At 34.8% G+C, this 18,624-nt stretch overlaps 1 protein-coding gene across 3 annotated transcripts; it reads right to left on the bottom strand.

The window, feature by feature from the left end:
* Positions 1 to 5,059: 5,059 nt before the first annotated feature.
* Positions 5,060 to 17,944, bottom strand: LOC112771008 (myosin-12). 3 transcript variants are annotated; one of them, XM_029295108.2, is made up of 40 exons: positions 17,516 to 17,944; positions 17,309 to 17,437; positions 16,517 to 16,660; positions 16,273 to 16,418; positions 16,030 to 16,186; positions 15,891 to 15,949; positions 15,639 to 15,798; positions 15,404 to 15,553; positions 15,167 to 15,303; positions 14,939 to 15,085; positions 14,462 to 14,563; positions 14,321 to 14,378; positions 14,137 to 14,238; positions 14,003 to 14,040; positions 13,677 to 13,803; positions 13,385 to 13,555; positions 13,173 to 13,304; positions 12,967 to 13,073; positions 12,571 to 12,631; positions 12,262 to 12,439; positions 11,929 to 12,134; positions 11,672 to 11,791; positions 11,438 to 11,536; positions 10,858 to 11,073; positions 10,207 to 10,346; positions 10,028 to 10,129; positions 9,450 to 9,618; positions 9,320 to 9,367; positions 9,167 to 9,226; positions 8,871 to 9,041; positions 8,604 to 8,756; positions 8,318 to 8,524; positions 7,730 to 7,879; positions 7,568 to 7,638; positions 7,368 to 7,467; positions 7,221 to 7,277; positions 7,076 to 7,132; positions 6,806 to 6,886; positions 6,307 to 6,389; positions 5,060 to 5,853 (listed from the first exon to the last, which is right to left on the bottom strand). In XM_029295108.2, the coding sequence occupies exons 1-40, from the start codon at positions 17,516 to 17,518 to the stop codon at positions 5,712 to 5,714; spliced, it is 4,740 nt and encodes a 1,579-aa protein (XP_029150941.1). In that variant the 5' UTR covers positions 17,519 to 17,944; the 3' UTR covers positions 5,060 to 5,711. The 3 variants fall into 3 exon arrangements, with proteins under 3 accessions (XP_029150941.1, XP_025671327.1, XP_029150942.1); XM_025815542.3 differs by having other exon boundaries at positions 9,432 to 9,618; XM_029295109.2 differs by lacking the exon at positions 9,320 to 9,367 and having other exon boundaries at positions 9,432 to 9,618.
* Between the last annotated feature and the right edge of the window lie 680 nt (positions 17,945 to 18,624).

Genomic DNA, 18,624 nt, shown 5'->3' on the forward strand with positions numbered 1-18,624 from the left:
TAGTTGCGTTGGAAAGCTAACGTCCGGGGCTTCGATTTGATATATAATTTGCTATAGTTGCCCTGAAGCCAGGCGACGCGAACGCGTCGGTCACGCAGACACGTGACCTGGCAAAACCCCAATCCACGCTAACGCGTGGACGACGCTTCTGCGTCACTTTTCCGCGACCTGAACGTAACAGAAATCCCTAGGGGTGATTTCTGGGCTATTTTTGACCCAATTTTCAGCCCAGAACACACAGATTAGAGGCTATAAAGTGGGGGAATGCATCCATTCATGATCATGCTTTCATAATTCACAATTTTAGGAGTAGATATAGTTTTTAGAGAGAGAGGTTCTCTCCTCTCTCTTAGGATTCAGTTTTAGGATTTGGGATTATTTTTTCTTCATCACAGGTTCAATGTTCCTTTTTATTATTTTCTCAATTTAATTTAATTTATGAACTCTTCCATGTTACATATGATTTTCTTAATTAATATTATTTGAGGTATTTCAGTTTATGATTGTTTTATTCTATTTATATGAATGATTTTAATTTAATTTAGATATTTTCTCCCTTTTGGCTCTGGTTAAGTAATTGGTAACACTTGAGTTATCAAACTCATTGTTGATTGAAAATTAGAATTCTTCAAGAATTAATTTGAGTTCCAATAACTCTAGCCTTTCCCAAGGAAAGACTAGGACCTGAGGAATCAAAATTAATTCATCCATTTAACTTACCTTCATAGTTAGAGGTTAACAAAGTGGGAGAAAAATCAAATTCTCATCACAATTGATAAGGATAACTAGGATAGGACTTCCAGTTCTTATACCTTGTCAAGAGATTTTATTAGTGTTAATTTATTTTACTTGTCATTTAAATTACCTGTTCCTTACTTTTAAAACCCCAATTTACAAAACTCATAACTAATAATAAGTACATACTTCCCTGCAATTCCTTGAGAAGACGACCCGAGGTTTAAATACTTCGGTTATCAATTTATTTAGGGATTTTTACTTGTGACAACCAAAAAAGTTTGTAAGAAAGGACTTTTGTTGGTTTAGAAGCTATACCTACAACGAGGATTTATTCCGAATTCTAGACCACGCAAAAGTTCTCTCTTCGCTAACTCTAAATTTTACTTGAATTCTATTTGAATCTTGGAAAAGTTATATCATTAGAATTACAGCTTGAAACCAATTTCTCATAACTCCTTAATTATTTGGACTTAATGTGGTATGTGACATATAAATGTATCATGCTTTTAGGTTCTTAGAGTTTGTGTGGCTTATAAATCAGAATTTGAACTTAACCCTCTAATACAATTGAGTGATCAAAGAATTGACGGTCGGTTGGATTAGAAGAAATTGGATTGCCTAGGAATATGTCACGACCCAAAATGAGTCATGACTGGCGCTCAGGAAAATAATCCTATAGCAAGCCTAACATAGTCAAATATAAGTTGAATAAGCAAGTTCCAATTATTTTACAAGTTCTAAAATAAATAGTTATTTATTTTTAACAAAAAAAATTAAAATAACTAAGAATGGTTGGATCCTGCCTGTGACATATGGAGCATACACTTCTAGGAATTCGACAAAGAATAAGTACTCATTGCAGACTGTTGCTCTTGAATAGAAAGTCTCACATAATCAAATATTTGTTCTTGAAAAATATTTTTAGAAAAATGGGGTGAGTTTTACAACTCAGTGACTAGACAATACATCTGTAATTGACATGAGACTATACAAAAATTATTATCAAAGTAATTTTAATTAGGAAATAATAGTTGATTATAATAAGTGAATCAATAAAGGAGTTCTCATACAGAAATCAAATCAAAAGTCCACACTTGGGCGGCTCTACCTCTATGGGTAGCCCTTTCCTCGTGTGTCCTAACAGAATAACAGATCTAACGTGTGGCCTACATGTTAGGCTAGCAACACCCCTGCTAGCTGGAGTCTGAGTTAGAAGCATCTAAGTTAACGTCATAACCGCCGTTAACTACGGTTTTTTAATACGAGCCTCCCAAACTAATTCAAAACATATAATTTCAAATACAATAAATATTTTATGCTTCAAATATATAAGATATCGAATCAAATCAAATCAGATAATACTTTCTCATCAGAAATCTTTTTCAATCATACTTTTTCAATCATAAGAGATTTCAAATATATTTCACAATTTTTAAAGTAAGTGACTACCAACAAATACTTCAAAAATAGATATTCAAGTAAAATCAAACATTTTATAATAATGCAGAACTTCATCAAAAATATAATAGTCTCATGTATAGTTTCGAAAGTATAAACTTCATAAAAATGAATTATTTAATTCTAATAAATCAATTATTCTAATCAATTTAAAATCGTTCAAAGCAAATATAATGAGTATAATTCAAAGATCATAATAGATATATGTCAAAATAATTATAGATGCACAATCAAACAATTATAAATGTAAAGCCTACTCACAACGTGGTCCCAAGGGACCGAAGATAAACCCAGAGTGCCAAATTCAAGGTAAGGAGGATTGAAGTTGAATGGAACCGTAGAATTTGGACCAAAGTAGCGACAAAATGGAGCTGGTGATAATTCTCGATTGTTGAAACTATAATCCAAACGCGTCAACGGTACCTTTCCTCTCAACCCAAAACTGCGGCAGCCGTAACCTCAGCTCCAAACTTCTTTCTCAGCAACCACAATGACTCTGACTTAAGGGAAACATGTAGCGGTAGCACCAGTGGTGGTTCCGGCAACAAAAGCACCATACCCATTGACCAGAAACCCCGGCAGCGGCGACGGCAGAAGAATGGAGACCTCAATGTGACTTCCTGGCGGCCAGAGGTGTGGTGGCGCTTGCAGCAGCGGCGAGCCACTCCAGCAACCCCTTGTGCAAGCTCTCTTCCTCCGGCAGTGACCCAGATGACGACAACTCTCCATGGACGGCGACGGGCCTTAGCCGGCGATGAGCTTGTTGCAGCAGCTCCCCCGACAGCCAGCCCTCCAGCACGACGACAACAACACAGGCTTCCCTCTCTCTCCTCGTGTTCGGCAACAACACGGCAGCAACTCGCAGCGAGGTGTGGCGGGTTCGGCGGCTCGGTGGGGAGGGCAGCGGCAGGACAAGCAGCGGCAGTCCTCTCTTCTCCCTTGCAGCGCAGCTCTCCCTCCATTCTTCTCTTCTTTGTTCATGTGATTTGTGTGTGTTGTGAGTTTTGTGTCCGTGTGTGAGTGAGGAAGGGGGGTTTGGGGAGGGTGACGGCTAGTAGGGACTGAAGCTTGAGAGAGAGTATTTGTGTGTGATTAGGGTTAGGGAAAAAAGAAAAAGAAGAGTGGCCCACAATTTTGTTTTGTTTGCATATCTTTCTCAGTTTTATTATTTTATTTTTTTTTGAGCTATTACAGAATAGGAATTTAATCACTTAGGGATTTGCCATAAACTGCCTCATGTGCAATCACGGGCACAGATGAAGAGGCACCAACAGGCATTGAACTAGAGTAACCAGCCATTGCTAAAGGTTGAGAATTCCGATTCGAACTTCCTGAACTGCAGACCACATCTACAAGCTTGGCCAATAGCTCAGGGGTCCTCATCTCGAAAAATTGTCGACGACAATGGAACAGAACTTGCAAATCTTCGTTACTACCTATGGCGAATGAATCGTACTTTCACATCATCTCGCAACACGAAAATCAAAATTCCATAGAATAACTTCTCCACCCGTTTCACGCCTTGCATTCCCAGTTTTTGGATTATAGTATTATGAAACTTGATGAAACTTGTTGAAGGTTTCAGAAAAATACTAAGTGTATCCTTATCAGTAAATGTAATTCCAGAACATGCTTTTTTCTTAATCGTCCCTCTATAGTGTATCAGCCAGAACTAAAAAACTATCATCACTAGCCATTGTGACTTCAACTATAATAAATCCATAACGTTCTGATCATGTTTATATAGGAACCAATCCTTTATAAATCGAATTAGTCGAAATTGATTTATATCACTTGTTGGGTATCATAATAATTCGAATTAAGTAGACTCAATTTACTTTGGTTATTTCAAACAGTAAATCGAAATCAGCTGAGTCGATTTACAAGCTCCTTGTAAATCGACTCAGCTGATTTCGATTTACTAATGGTTTTAGTAAATCGGGTCTATTTCATTCGATTTACTTGCTTGATAGATAAATCCATCTTACCTAATTCGATTTACATTGTACACTTGTAAATCGAATTTCACAACTTCGATTTATATAGATCTGATTCTAAAAAGGGACATGCATGTAATGTTTTGAGTGTTGGGACTTTAGTGTAATATTGAGTGGCATTTGTATTGTTTATGGAATTTATCCTAAATTTTAGTTTTAGTTAAGCTATTTTTTAATTTATATTTTAAATTTAAAAATATTAAATTAATTTGGATGTATTTATTTATTATTTTTTTAAATTAATATAATAAAAAATTGACTAAAAAAATAGTTTAAAAGATATCTAGTTGAATTATTATGAATTTATGGCAAGGTGGTTGTATTGGGATTCTGCCGCTAGGAACGGTTCTTCGTTGTGAGCTTTTTGCTATTTGGAGAGGATTACTTTTGGCTTGGGAGGCAAGGTACAGGCAGGTTTCTTGTGAGACAGACTGTTTGGAAGCTTTTCTCCTAGTTCAAGACCGTTTTACTAACATCCAAAATGCTGATCATGATTTAGTTTCTAAAATTCATGATATTTTGACTTGGAATTGGAGAGCTGATGTCAAGGTAATTCAGAGATCAGCCAACCATGTTGCGGATCTTATGGCAAAGTTTGCAGTAGTGAATAATACCCCCAAACTGAGTTGTTGGAGCCTTGGAATGAGATTCACATCTTACTTACAAGGGACTTAGCTGCTGGTTTTTAGGGGCCCTTCCTCTTTCTTTTTGTTTCCTTTGTTTTCTTTTCTTTCTTGTTTAGTCACCAAAAATAAATTTGAGCATGTGAACAACAAACAAAATATGTCATGATTATAACATTTTCCTCACATGAAAATATAAATTTATGTCTTTTCCTAGTACTATGCATCATATTCAAATATACATAACAAAAATCAAGCTTTCCTTCATTCCATTTCTTTCAAAAGTTATACTGTACAACAATATCAAATTTCACTGTGGCATTCCTTTTTCTTGAAAAGAAGCCCTAGAAGAATAAAGGGTAAAGTATACTTTTTGTCCCTGAAATTTGGCAAAAGTTTTAAAAATACCCCTAAGTTTTATTTTGTTTCAATTTTGTCCCAAAAAATTTTTATTTGCATCAAATATACCCTCGACGGCTAAATTCTCAAAAAATTTAAGACCAATCTAACAATAATGCATAAAAATTATGCTTGATTTGCTTGTGTTGAGGGTTGTTCTTATGAAATTGTTGTTGAATTGGTCTTGAATGTTATGAAAAATTAGCCGTCAAAGGTATATTTGATGCAAATTGAAAACTTTTGGGACAAAATTGAAACAAAATAAAACTTAGGAGTATTTTTGAAACTTTTATCAAACTTTAGGGACAAAAAATATAATTTACCCAAAAATAAAAAATAGGGAACTTCCAGAAAACAAATGAAAAGGAATAGATTAAAAAAAAATAATTACAATCCCTCACCTCTTCACTCAATTTACACTCCTCACACCAAACTCAAATCAAATAAATAGAAATCAAAAAGTATAACTGTGTATGAACACCAAAGTTTTGCTAGGTTACTGAGAATCGCTTTCAATGTGTTGCAGCAAGAATTGGAAATCAGACCTTTGCCTGAGGATTGGTGGTGGATCCACTTCCATATCTGATAGTCTGATGTCACTCATAGACCTGAACATCTCCTCCATCATGAATGGTATGCTGAATGTTGTACAAGGAAACAGTGCAATAGCTTGTCAAAGAATATTTTTCCATAGAGCAAACATCTAAATTGGTCCCAAAAAAATTTAAATCGGACATTTTTTTTATCCTCAACAAAATTTTATTATTTGAGGTCTTGGAGACGAATTGGTCTCTATATAAGGAGGACTAATTTGTCTTATAATAAAATTTGTTAAAGATTAATGTACCAAATGCACATATTATAAATTTCATTAAAAGTGATAAAGGAACTAATCTGCCTTAGAGGTATAATTTTCAGGGACTTCTAAAGTAATAAAGATTTATTGAGGACCAAAATGTCTGATTTAAAATTCGTTAGGAATTAATTTGAATATATACTGTTTTCTATATGCTGCATAATGACTTCTGGGTATGGATCATACAAAAAGTAAAGTTTAGAATGGATATAGGAACAAATTAATAATTAATTACCTGGAGTCCACTTCAAGAAGGAATGAGTTATTGGGCATGCTTGTCGAGTCTTCTGTCATAAGTACTCTCATTCTACTTATGACCTGTACAGAATAATAATAACAAGAAATAATTTGAACATGCTTTTAGGCTTTATCTGTAATTTTGTGTAAGGTTATCTAATGCAGAATGAACTCATGATAGTTGTCCCAATTGTTTTAATTCTCAATGTGAATTCAGGGTCAGTTCTTTTGGTGTTAGGATATATTGTTCATAGTTATATTTCCCATTTTGAAATTTGGTCAGTTGCCCCAAGATTTAATACCTATCTGTGGATTATTGTAGCAGATTAGCAATAGTTTTTTAGGTATTGCTACTTGATTGTCATTTATTATGCCTTTTGAAGCAAACAATGTATGCAAGTATTTGCCTTAAAATGGAAATGAAAGCTTGTGAAAAATATTTGGACAACCGAGCATTAGTTCTGCATATATATGTGAACAAAGAGACAAACACTTACTTCTGGAGATAATCCCTGAGATCCATACTTGTCATCCCAGAACATAGTTCCAATACGATATATTTGTGGAATACTTAACACCTGATATAGGAAAATAGTAAACAAAAAAAATGTTAGATTATATATATTGACATGAATTAAAATAACTCCATTTTCCCCTAGAACTTTTAACCATGTGAATTTAGAGTTTAGAGAGATCATCCTTAATAGAAATCCTTAAGTTTGAGTGAAGCATATTGATGTGTTGGATGGATGAGTTAGTCAAGTTACCGGGCAGAGTTCATTGGTGATCTCTTCCAAAGATTTGTGAGCCTTTTGATGCAAGACCTGCATAAATGAAGCAATTTTTAAGAATTGAATAGAGGGAAAGGGAAAGGAAGAGTGAATTCTCTTTAATCTCAATCAGATTGTGTACCAGAAATCCGACAGCTTGGCGTATTTGTTTGAGTTCATGCCAAGATGACCCAGCAAACTGCAGTGTAAAAATACATAGAAAGTGAGTTTCTTGTGCTTCTGTCCTTTTCACTCTGGCCATGGTTTATGGCAAATATCTAATCTTTACCTGATCTGTTGCTTTAAGGCACCACAGTTCCAACTCATGCAAACCTGCCTTCAAATATTCTCCATTGCTAAAGGAGCAGCACTCTCGACGAAGCAACAAACTGAGAGAATCATGTTCACAGCATTAGGAGAACTTACATTAAATTGAATCAGTGTTTACTACTCAAATATGCTTAGAGCAATTGAAGAAAATTGTCTCACCTATTAAAGAGTTGGACATTCATGAATGAGAAAACCTGACTAAATATCTTCCCTGTTATCATGGAAGGGACCTGAAGTCACAAGATCATGGAATATTGTGAAATCTCTTCTCTTGTAAGTATAACCCAACAAAGAAAATATTGAGTACTACTTCATACTTACATAGTTATCAGACAGTACACCCAAGATTTCATCTAGCTTGTTGACAATGCTTTTCCAGTGCATGTGCAGTGCCTGTTGTTTTGCAAGTATATTCGAATGGATGTTTCTGGATGACCCTCTTATTGATCTGGTTCTTATGGCTCTTGGTGCCTGTTAATGGTGATAAAAGATTTATTAGATCATCCCATATCTAATCCCATGTGATTTGGAAGTTTTTCTTCTGGCCTAGCAAATTGGAGGTTGATATATATGATGTGTGGAAATGTGTACATGACAACATTTGTCTCGTGAGAATTTGTTAGTTTTTATTGTGAGGTGATGCTTTAATTTCCTAAGGAGTTAGCATTTTGATGTAGTTCTTGCTAGTTGCCTTACTTTTTTTTTTTTCAGAGATGTTTTGAGGAGATGTGAGTAAATTGGACTTCTATAATTTGTTCTTTCTTATATTCAATTTATCACTAGATAAATACAAAAATACAAATTTTTGTGTCTTGTTCTGTTTTCAAAACCAAACGCAGCTTAGTATTCTATCTTACTGCTGGAGGTACTAGATTCTTATAGAAGGTTTTCTTGAAAATGATGATTTACCTGAATACACAAATTCAAGAATGGGCTGATCTCCTTCTTTAAACTGTCACGGATCATTCCATATATCTTCTCAACATATGCAGTCAAATGTTGCTTAAACAGAATTGCTGGGTACTTGGCTTCCACTTTAGATTGGTCATTGTGCTTGTCCACCATTCCACTATAACCACTTGAAATCCCAATTCCCAATGAAGATGAACGTAAACCCTGGTTTTGTATATCAACAACCAATATAGTTTCTTTTATATTGATATAATACAAGGAAATTGGAGTCTTCAAAGCTTACCTGTGCCATTTTTCCAAATAGAGTGGCAGGGGAGTTTCGATTGCGCGACACCGTCTTAGTTGTGTTGCTGACCTTGAGTGTGCATTGCAGATAGAACAGAAGTGTTGAAGTTGTTGAAAGCCAATATGCTAGATCATTGATTCCTTCTTGACTCTGCCAACATAAAAAATAGTAAGTTGATTTAATAATACATGAAGTTTCAAGAGACGATGTTAACTAGAATTACTTAATCTTTATTGATGTATTAAAGTTCTTGGAAGATTCTACCTCTATAGATGATCGGATGGTGTGACTAATTTTATCAAATATATGTGTCTTCTCTGCTTCAAAGGATCTCCAATGAAGAAGTGCTTTATAAACAATACAAGCAACTGCTGGTCTGTTGTTCTCGAAACGCTTATCTACGGTAAGGCACTTGAGCAGTGCATCATAACTTTCCTGTTTACAGGAGAATTCAAAGTGGTAAGCAACCATTTATTTCAATGTTCAACTGCATGCTATCTCGAAATATTTCGATCTCTGAAACTTCTTTCCCTAATTGCTTTTAGATTTCAGAGACATACCTGCTGCCTGTCTGTGAGTGATCTTTGTTTTGTAAGGAAGGGGGCAGCTGCTCTTGGTTCCTGAAAATATAATTTTTATTATTTGATATAGAACATTATTTTATTTAGTTACCCAGAAATACAAAATGAACAAATGAGGTGAGTTGGAAATACTTTTCTTCCACGGCATTCTTCCTCGGCTAGATGTCCATTGTCTAGATTCTGCACCCTCATAAAAGATAATGTCATAAAATGATTTGTTTTTGTAAGAAAATTTAAAGTATACCTTGATTTGTGGAGTCACATTATCTGCTACAATTCTTTGTTGGATATGTTGTTCGTGTTGATCAGCAGAAATTTCCTGGTTTGTTGCTATTATATCTGGGTGAACTTTCTGCTCCATGGCAGCTGTTTCTGCCTGGTCCCGCAGGCGTTCATTCTCTGATTCTAGGTTTGCTATCTGATCCTTTAGGCTACAGAAAGCATTAGAGTTTCAGTATTTCACTATAGAAGACTATATATTATGCCAGGATTATTGTAGCAATTACTTCTGGTATTTGATGTAAGTTCTTAAATCTTCACTAAAACTATTCACTTATTTGCATTATCTGTAGAAGGTACAGAAAAGAAAGTAACAAATATTGTAAAAGACGCCATGAATTTTTATTTATTTATTTGTTTTTTGCGGAAAGGAAAATAAAGGAAGAGAGAGCCTAAAATTAAAGTAAGCATGTCATTTATATTATCACCATATTGCCAAGGGATACTAAAATTTAAAGTTGGCTAGATTCAAGTTCATCAGTGCCAGACTGATGTTTTCTGATGCTAGATATCACAAAAGAAAAGGAATAATAGAAGGTGCAAATAGTATATAGTTCTTACATTTTGATCTCTTCAGAAAGATCTTCATTTTTTGATTCTACCAATGCCTGCTGGCATAGCACTTGATTTTCAGTTTCGAGGTTGGACAGGCTCACTTCCAATCTGGAGTTAAAAATACTAGACCGTTAGTGGCAATATATATGATGGAAAGGATGTTGCATGATTCGGAGCTAAGCAACCTTTCAATAGTCTCTTGAAGTTGTGTTGCTTTTAGTTGTGCTTCTTCTGCCTCTTTAATCCTAGCTTGATTCTCATTTTCAATTGCTGAGCACTTTTCTTCAAATTCTTTAATCTTCTTCTTCAACTCCTCTACTTCAGTCTATGTATTCAGAAGTTAAATGAAATTACATGTCATCGTATTAATTATGATGTGAAAAACAATGCATATATGCTGCTGTATTTTTACTATCTGAATCGTCATTTGATGGTTTGACATTGCATCCGAAATTGTGTTAGCACTTAGCAGGATTTTCTATCTTAATACCGAAGAATCTATACGTTTTCTTGGATGAGGAAGTTTCTATTCTTCTGCAAATAATCATACATTCTATTCCATGAGGCACCATTTTATAACTTTCTTTTCCTACATTTCCTTCTACTTTTTTGTAACTTAAATTTCTACTGGAAAATGACAGCATTCTTCTTAAGAAAAAAAAGGGTTAAAAGTATAGTCCTTTCTTTCGATTTATACTCCTTAAAAACATCACATAATTTCTTTCATGAAATTTTATCCGCAGTATTGGAACTTCTACCTATAGTAATTCTGATGTTTTCAGCATTAAACTTCTGAAAGTAAATTGAACTATTCTGAGATGGAAGTTGAGATTTACCACCAGCTCCTCATTTTTATTTGTTAGTAACTCTAGCTTTGTGTTGTCCACAACAGGAACCTCTTTAATTACTGGTGGTGCTTGCTCAATTGCTAGTTTTGCTGCTTCTCTTTCATGAATAATTGCAGCGCGGGCTTCATCTAGCTGACCTTGTATTTCTTGTAAAGTGTTTTGTAGTTTTGCAATCTCTTGTCCTTTAGCTTCTTCAAGGTCAACCTGAAATTTGTTTTTTCTTGATTAGTTGATGTGGATACAATAGCTTTATGAACAAATTAGTTTCTCCTTTCACTGCTATTTTGAATGATTGGCAGTATGGACTGTGCAGTTGCTTTTGATTTAAGAGAATATTCTGAATCAAAATAATTCCTTTTATTTTACTTCTATTCACTGTGGAAACAGCCACTGACGTAATTATCAGGTTAGGCTACGTACATTATACCCTTTGAGTGTGGCTGTTCCCCGGACCCTGCGTTAATGCAGGATGCTTGTGCATTGGGCTGCCTCTTTTTTACATCTATCCACCATAACACTTAAAGCGATTTGGCATTCATAATGGAGTATTAGTTGAAAGAGTCCTTACCCTCATGTGTTTTTCGATGTCTAATCTCCATGTAAGCTCCTCAACACGCTTCTCCAACTTGTCCTTTGCTTCCTTAAGTGCTCCAGTATCCCTTGCAGCCTACACAGTAACTTAAAAATGAGCATGCCTTTTTATTTTTTGAAATATCGCTTCTTTCCTTAATCCTTATAGATATTCTAAAAGAATTGGAAGAAAGCTTATGAAATACGAAACATAAGAATAAATAAAACTCACTATCCGAAGCTTTCTGAGCTCTCTTCTAGCTACTCTGGCTCTCCAGAGACACTGAAATATAATAGCTGCTCTCTTTTGTTGTTTGTAATCAGAAAGAGCTTGAACTCTTCTCCATTGTGTCTTTGAGAGGAATATAAAATAGAATAGTCAACATTTAATCTAAAAACACAGTATTCATATAATTCATGTAGATGAATACGGTGGTCATAAATTCATGATCTATTTTGGTGTTAGATACTCCTTCTAGCTGTCTTTACCTGAAGTTTGATTGAAGCCTTCGTTTGTCTTCGGTACCTAAATTCATTTCGTGCGGCTAATGCTCTCATTCCAGATTGAATTACTATAGAACATCCTTGTAATGATGTGTAATTCATTCTTGCTCTATGTGCACGCACATGCTTCTGTATCCTGATTGAGGCTGCTTCTCGCCTCATATATTCATAGAGTTCACGTGCAAGTTTTGCTGAAATATTAATGCCAGAGGAAAATAATTCAGTTCAGTTACTTTTGGCACAACACCATCACAATGATGCAATCAAGAAATAGGAATACATGAACTGAAAACAGAAAGTTATGTGAAGACAGCTTACCTCTCCAAATTTTCTGGATATGAATTGTAGCATTTCTCAAGGTGATAAACTCTTTTCTTGTTAAATGTGTACGGATTTGTCTCTGTATGAGTCTTGCTGCTTTGGCTAAGACTTCAGCTCTTCGTGCATCTAATTCGGCCATCTGTCCAGCTCTGAGGAATACCTTTGTTTTCCCCATCTGATCGAAAGTGACATTACATGGCGAGGGAAAATGAATTAGAGCTTATAACTTATAAGTTACTAGCAATTTTTTTGGAACAATTGTGCCTTTTTCTTGAATCTGACATGTTATGGAATGTATATACTTACTTGGTAGCCTGTTAATCCCATCTTATCACATATGGCAATAGCTGCCTTTTTCTCATCCGACCTACACAGAAGAAAGACTCAATTGTCATGAGGTTTTATATGTGAAGACTTAACAATATATATTTGTTTGAGTTAAGACTTAACAATGAGAACAATAGGCCTATGCTTTTATTTCAAGTCAGTCTCAATTCATTTTCTGATATCTATATGAGCTACATAATAGATAATTCTTATTGTTATTTTCAAGTTATGCTTCAGGTAGTTTTACATAAGATTTCTTGTATTACATCTTCGATTTATCATTCTTACACTATAATGTTTTATGAATATGATTTTCAGTTTTCTTTTAATAAAACTAAAATTGTCATTTTCTTGTAAAGTAAAATAATCTAATACCCATCAAGGACATCCGGAGCTAGCATTCCAAAACGGTCAAGGAACTCTTCAAATGTTCTTTTTGTTGGATATCCGGCACAACTAATCCTTATCGCCTCAAGTACTCCCTGCAAGTTCACCGGTTGAATAAACTTCTTTGGTGGGAGGGAATAATCTAATTTACTTTACTCTTGTACATTTTAGAGAGTAGGAAACATTTAACTTACTCCACATCTTAACTGATTTAGGACATTGAAGTTCTCAAAGATTCCTGGCTGCAAGACTGTATTTGGCTTCACACACCTTATGTAATGTGGTTCTGTTGTGTTCAGTGTCTCCATGAGAGATTGTAGTTGTTGCTGGATGTTTAAGATTAGATTCAGAAGCAATTCATGCATTGGTTAAGTGTTCGAAGCAACAAGTGTCCATTTGATATTACCTTAAACTGAGAACCAATGGAAGAGAATTTTGATTGCTTTGATGTTTCGTCAGGTAAAGGAGGGAAAAGATTTGCAACAAATGAGCACTTGGATGCACATAAAAGAGCTTGATGCTCCGCTACTACGTAATCTTTATTTTTATCAAGGAAATAATCTGCTTGATATGTGACCTGTACTAAGAAGGATTTGTGACAAGAAATTAACATTTTTACTTTTTGTTGACTGGATTGGATGGCCAAGAAAGAAATTCAAACTTTATGGACACAGAAAATAAGAGCTTATTGAGCTTACATCTCCAGCATAATGGTTAATTGTGAAGTTTGTCCGAGAAAGTTTTGGTTTGCTGAAGCGCTTGTGTGCTTTATATGTCTGGTACATCTTTTGTGCAAAAGTCTCATGAGTTGACTTGGGGAACATGCTGCAGAAAATACAAATACAAATTCAAATGGTGGTTTCACTTGTTTGAAGGGGAGCTTTTAATTTAGTACTGTATAAGCGAGTTCGACCAACATGTTTGCGCCTCTTTTGGAAATTATTTTCCATGCTTGTTATAAATTTTGTTTTCATCTGTCTTGCTATTTGGATATATTCACAATATTTTGAGAAAAATGACATACCATGCTTCATCAAGAAGAGCAATTATTCCCCCAGGTTTCTGCAAGCAAGAAATAATCAGTTTCATGTCTTTCGTGGTTTCGTCTGGTATAGTTGATCCATACACAAGCAATGATGACACAAAGTCTCTTGTTACCTTCTCAATAAGATCAAGAACATCTTGATTATCCACAAATTCAACATAGCTCCAATTGATTTCCTCTTTGGTGTACTCTTCTTGCTCCATCTTGAATACATGCTGTTGAAACATATACATTTCTATATTAATATTTGCAGCAACAAAAATGCTCAAATTGTGTTTGTAAGGTAAATAGCCTTGCCTGGTTGAAATGTTGTTGCAACTTCTCGTTCGTTAGGTTGATGCATAGTTGCTCAAAACTTACAAAATGTAGAAAAGGTTAAGACTATATAATATAGGAATGCAGAAATTTTCCTTATTATGCAAAATTATTGTACTATACCTGTTGATTTTGAAGCTCTCAAACCCATAAATATCAAGGACTCCTATTATGCTTACTGCATTGGAGTCTTGACCAATTGAACTGTTAATCTTGTCAACAATCCTGCCATATTTTGATAATTCATTTAATAAGCTTACCATTAGTGGAAGGTTTTAAATTTTTTCATTTAATAGATACAGAACAAATGCATTGGAAACTTAAAACTTTTTGTATTTCCAATAAAAACTTTCTCAATTTGTAATCTGCACATGATAGATGAACCCCTCTTATTAATTGGAAGTAGAGATAATTTATTTGCAGGATGGTTTCTTAGGATTTATTGTGAATTAATATTATGATTGCTGTTGTTCAGTAGTAGTAGAATATTTCCAAGATATCTAAGTTTTGTTATTGCTGGTTTTTTTTGTCAGAATTATTGTCTTAAATCTAGTATCAGACTGCTAAAAGACAGTATATAATGATATTAATTTCTTTTACCAATCAAACAGTTTGGAGTAAACCGTCTTTGACAAAGCATCTCGGCTCAAAGAAGCCGAGTCCGGGTCGAGTGGTTTTGTAATATTGCCATCAGGAGTAACAATGACACGCTTGCAAAGTGAGTCCTCTAATGCTTTCTCATCACACCTGAACAAATGGTGAGTCAAAGGACACTAAAGGTGAAACACTGAAACTAGAGGCATTTGTGGATGGATCTATGAATTTTACATGAACAACTCTGCAGCTGTCCGAAGGTGGAAGAGTGATTTTTCATCTTTCAGTTTGGAAGAATCAACTTCAGTCCCTTTGACAAAGTCAATGTTACCAAGGTGGAGGATTGCGGCGACCACACGAAAGATAGCATCCTGTGTAAGGAAATTTTGTTAAATTAAATGTATGTATAGAAAGAAATTAATGCTTCATTGAAATAATAAAATTTGATGCACAAATGTGATGATCCTATACCTGTTCTTCCTGGTTGATTCCTACAATATCCATTGCATTTCTGGTCTCCAAGTATTCTTTTGCATCATCTACATTTGAAACTTCATAACAGTTTGATTGATTAAGATAGTGGAATTGCTTTGGATTCCCCAACTTGTACTTCTTGACATCCTATTGAGTAAATTGTAACAGTCAGTCTTGTGAGTGATAAATTATGTTCAATTTCTTTCAGGATTATTATGGAGAATTCATTCACCTCTGGTGGTGCTGAACAAAGCATGTAAAAGCAGTGATAGTTTCTCTCCGGGTCGGACACTTGGCATACTCGTGACCTTTCTAGGAGATATGTTCGAATTGCAGCTCCAGAAATTTTCCCATTCTTGTCGAATTGGATTTCTACGAATTTGCCGAAACGACTGCCACAAACTCCGACAGTTTTATAAGGTTAAGAAAAAAAGTGGAAACTATGACATAAAATCTGAACTGAAAAACAGCCTCTAAAATTTACCTTGAATTGTTATTTTTGACAGTTTTGGCATTTCCAAATGCTTCTAACACTGGATTGGACTGAAGAAGTGAAAATGTTACTACATGTACATGGTGTTAACAGCGGTTGAAGAAACAATTCAATAAGTATTCAAACTCACCTCCAAAACCTGTTGTTCTACCGTTCTTCCTTCCGTACCTGATCTTCCTCCCATGAATGCTAGATATCTCATTAACATTTTGGTGGTTTCTGTTTTACCAGCTCCACTCTCTCCACTCACCAGAATGGACTGGCTTCTACTTTCATTTATCATTGCCCTGACATGTTAAATGATTTTGATTTTCATCAAATTCTTTTCCTGATTTTAAATGTACTCCAAATCTATTTCTGCACTGTTATATACCTGTAGCAGGTGTCGGCAACGGCGAAAAGGTGAGGGCTAAGCTCTCCAAATGCTGCTCCTTTGTATTGCTCCATCATATGGATATCATACAAGTGTGGCAGTCGTCGAAAAGGATTCACTGCAATTAAGATATTCCCTGTATATGTCTGTTTATTTCAATTTCAAGATGTTAAATATTGCTCATTTCTCTTAGACTATTGGCCTATAAATACATATAGAGTTTTATGAACCGGTTGCGACTCACATATATCTCGTTAAGAGAAAAACGAATGGCAAGGTTATGAAGGACTCCTGGCTCATGGAGGTATGCCAGCTTTGTCATGTCATCAACTCCTGCTGCTGGCGCTTCTGTATCTTTCGGATAAATACTCGAAATCTCTGCCACCACCTGAAATTGAAGGTAATGCTAATGTTTATCTGCCTTGTTTACTTGTATCTTTAGCTCAAGAGTATAGTGATACATGCTTGACTTTCAAGTATAGCTTTTGGTCTCTTATTTAGAAAACAAAATGCTACTTTATGATTTGAAACTCTAATTTGGGCATATTTGAGGGAAAGAAGTTATATATATTTTTTATGTTCTGAAAAATATTTTTCTGTGACTAAATTTAAATTATATATTAGTAATAGTGAAGCTGAAAATTGCAACTGTAGCTCTAATGCTAAAACTTTGGCATTGATGCTATTATGAAGTAAATAGCAACTCATTGGTCAGCGACAATGCTTAAATAGATCTCCGATTCGCGACGGATTAGTTATTGCCTTTAGGTGGAGAGATATGAGAAACCAAAAATCAGATAATCACAGAGTATAGTCTTAGTTTTGACATATTTGGTCGAAGAAAAATCAATGACAGAAGAAGAAAAAAAAAAGAGAGAAAACATAGCTTAATTCTTTCTAAAGCTCCCCCATGTCTACAATTTGGATCCATAATAGTCAAGAACAAGGTTCTGAGGAAGTTTGTATTGTTTCACTAATAGCTAACAGAGCTTTTGAGTTTCCAGTTATATGATCAGGCAAAAGAAAAGAAGCTTACAGTTCTTCCATTTGAAGTAACGATGGTAGCATTTTTGCCATGGATTTCTGTCACCACACCATCAATCCATGAAATCTCAGGATCCTCAACCCAAACATGTGATCCGACGATGATATTCACAGGCGTTCCCTGAACCATCACAAAAAAAAAAGGTAAGGAGATCAACAAAAAAATGAAGTAAAATGTCATCTATGGTGTGAAGCTTACCATTATGCTAAATTCTGCTTTTCATGAAAATCAGAGCAATCCGAGCCGAACTGAACCAAGCCAAACCGATCCTAACAAGATAGTTACTAGAAGATAGAGGATGGAAAGAGGCTCAGAGAACAGAAATGAATGTTCTAAAGGGAAACTAAAAAAGCTGAAGAAATGCCAGGTTGGTTACTCTTTAAGCTAAAAAGTTGTAGCAATAGCATATTAGCATGCATTACTTTCCTTTACCTCACACCTCACTTACCACCCTTTCTCTTCTTAGTCCCATGTAATTTTTTTATTTATTTTTATTTTTTTATTGCTCCTTCCACGGTAGATGCTTACATGGAACCAGGAGAGCTAAGCCTCAGAATTTTTTTAAAAAAAAAAGAAAAAAGCAAACTGTTTAAAATATTGAAATCATGTGTCTGCGGCTTGCAGCATGATCACTGTGGTGGGGCCATGTTGCTTAAGACATACGGAGAATGAAACCACCACCGCCCAGGTGATAATAGTTCACAACTTGTTCCTTTCGGAATGTGATATTATTGTTTCTTTTTTTATTTTAATAATTTTGGCTTTGATTTGGTATGATCTGTGTCTGATGTATTTATATGGTAGTGAGCGGTAGCATGAATAAAATGAAACAGCTGGTTCATTCTGGTGACTGTAATCACAAAGTTAGATTTTAATCTAATTTACTCATTGGTAAAGATTCATGCATAAATGATTATATGTCATTATCTAACATTAATATTCAACTTCAATCAGAAAACAATAGGTTGGCCAAACATCCAAAGATAGTGGCTACAATTTTCAAATAAGATTTTTCTTTTTTTAGATTATTTTCAAACAGAGTGAATATATATTTTAGGAACTAATAATGTTTCTGCATATAAATTTTCATACATTCGGTTGGCCTTTAATATTCACTCCATTATATCCTTAAATTCTTAATTCAAGCATGGTTTTTAATAACTAATTTGAGTTAGGTTCATGTAATACGTTTTGGTATTTAAATAACATACCTTTTTAATTTTTTCGACTTTGCAATTCTAAGGAAAGAAAAACTCAATTCATTGTTCCCATAGTCAACATCTTTACTAACCATATTAAGTTTTATG

Source organism: Arachis hypogaea, chromosome 18 (genome assembly GCF_003086295.3).
Source record: "Arachis hypogaea cultivar Tifrunner chromosome 18, arahy.Tifrunner.gnm2.J5K5, whole genome shotgun sequence".
In the NCBI taxonomy this organism is placed as follows: domain Eukaryota; kingdom Viridiplantae; phylum Streptophyta; class Magnoliopsida; order Fabales; family Fabaceae; genus Arachis; species Arachis hypogaea.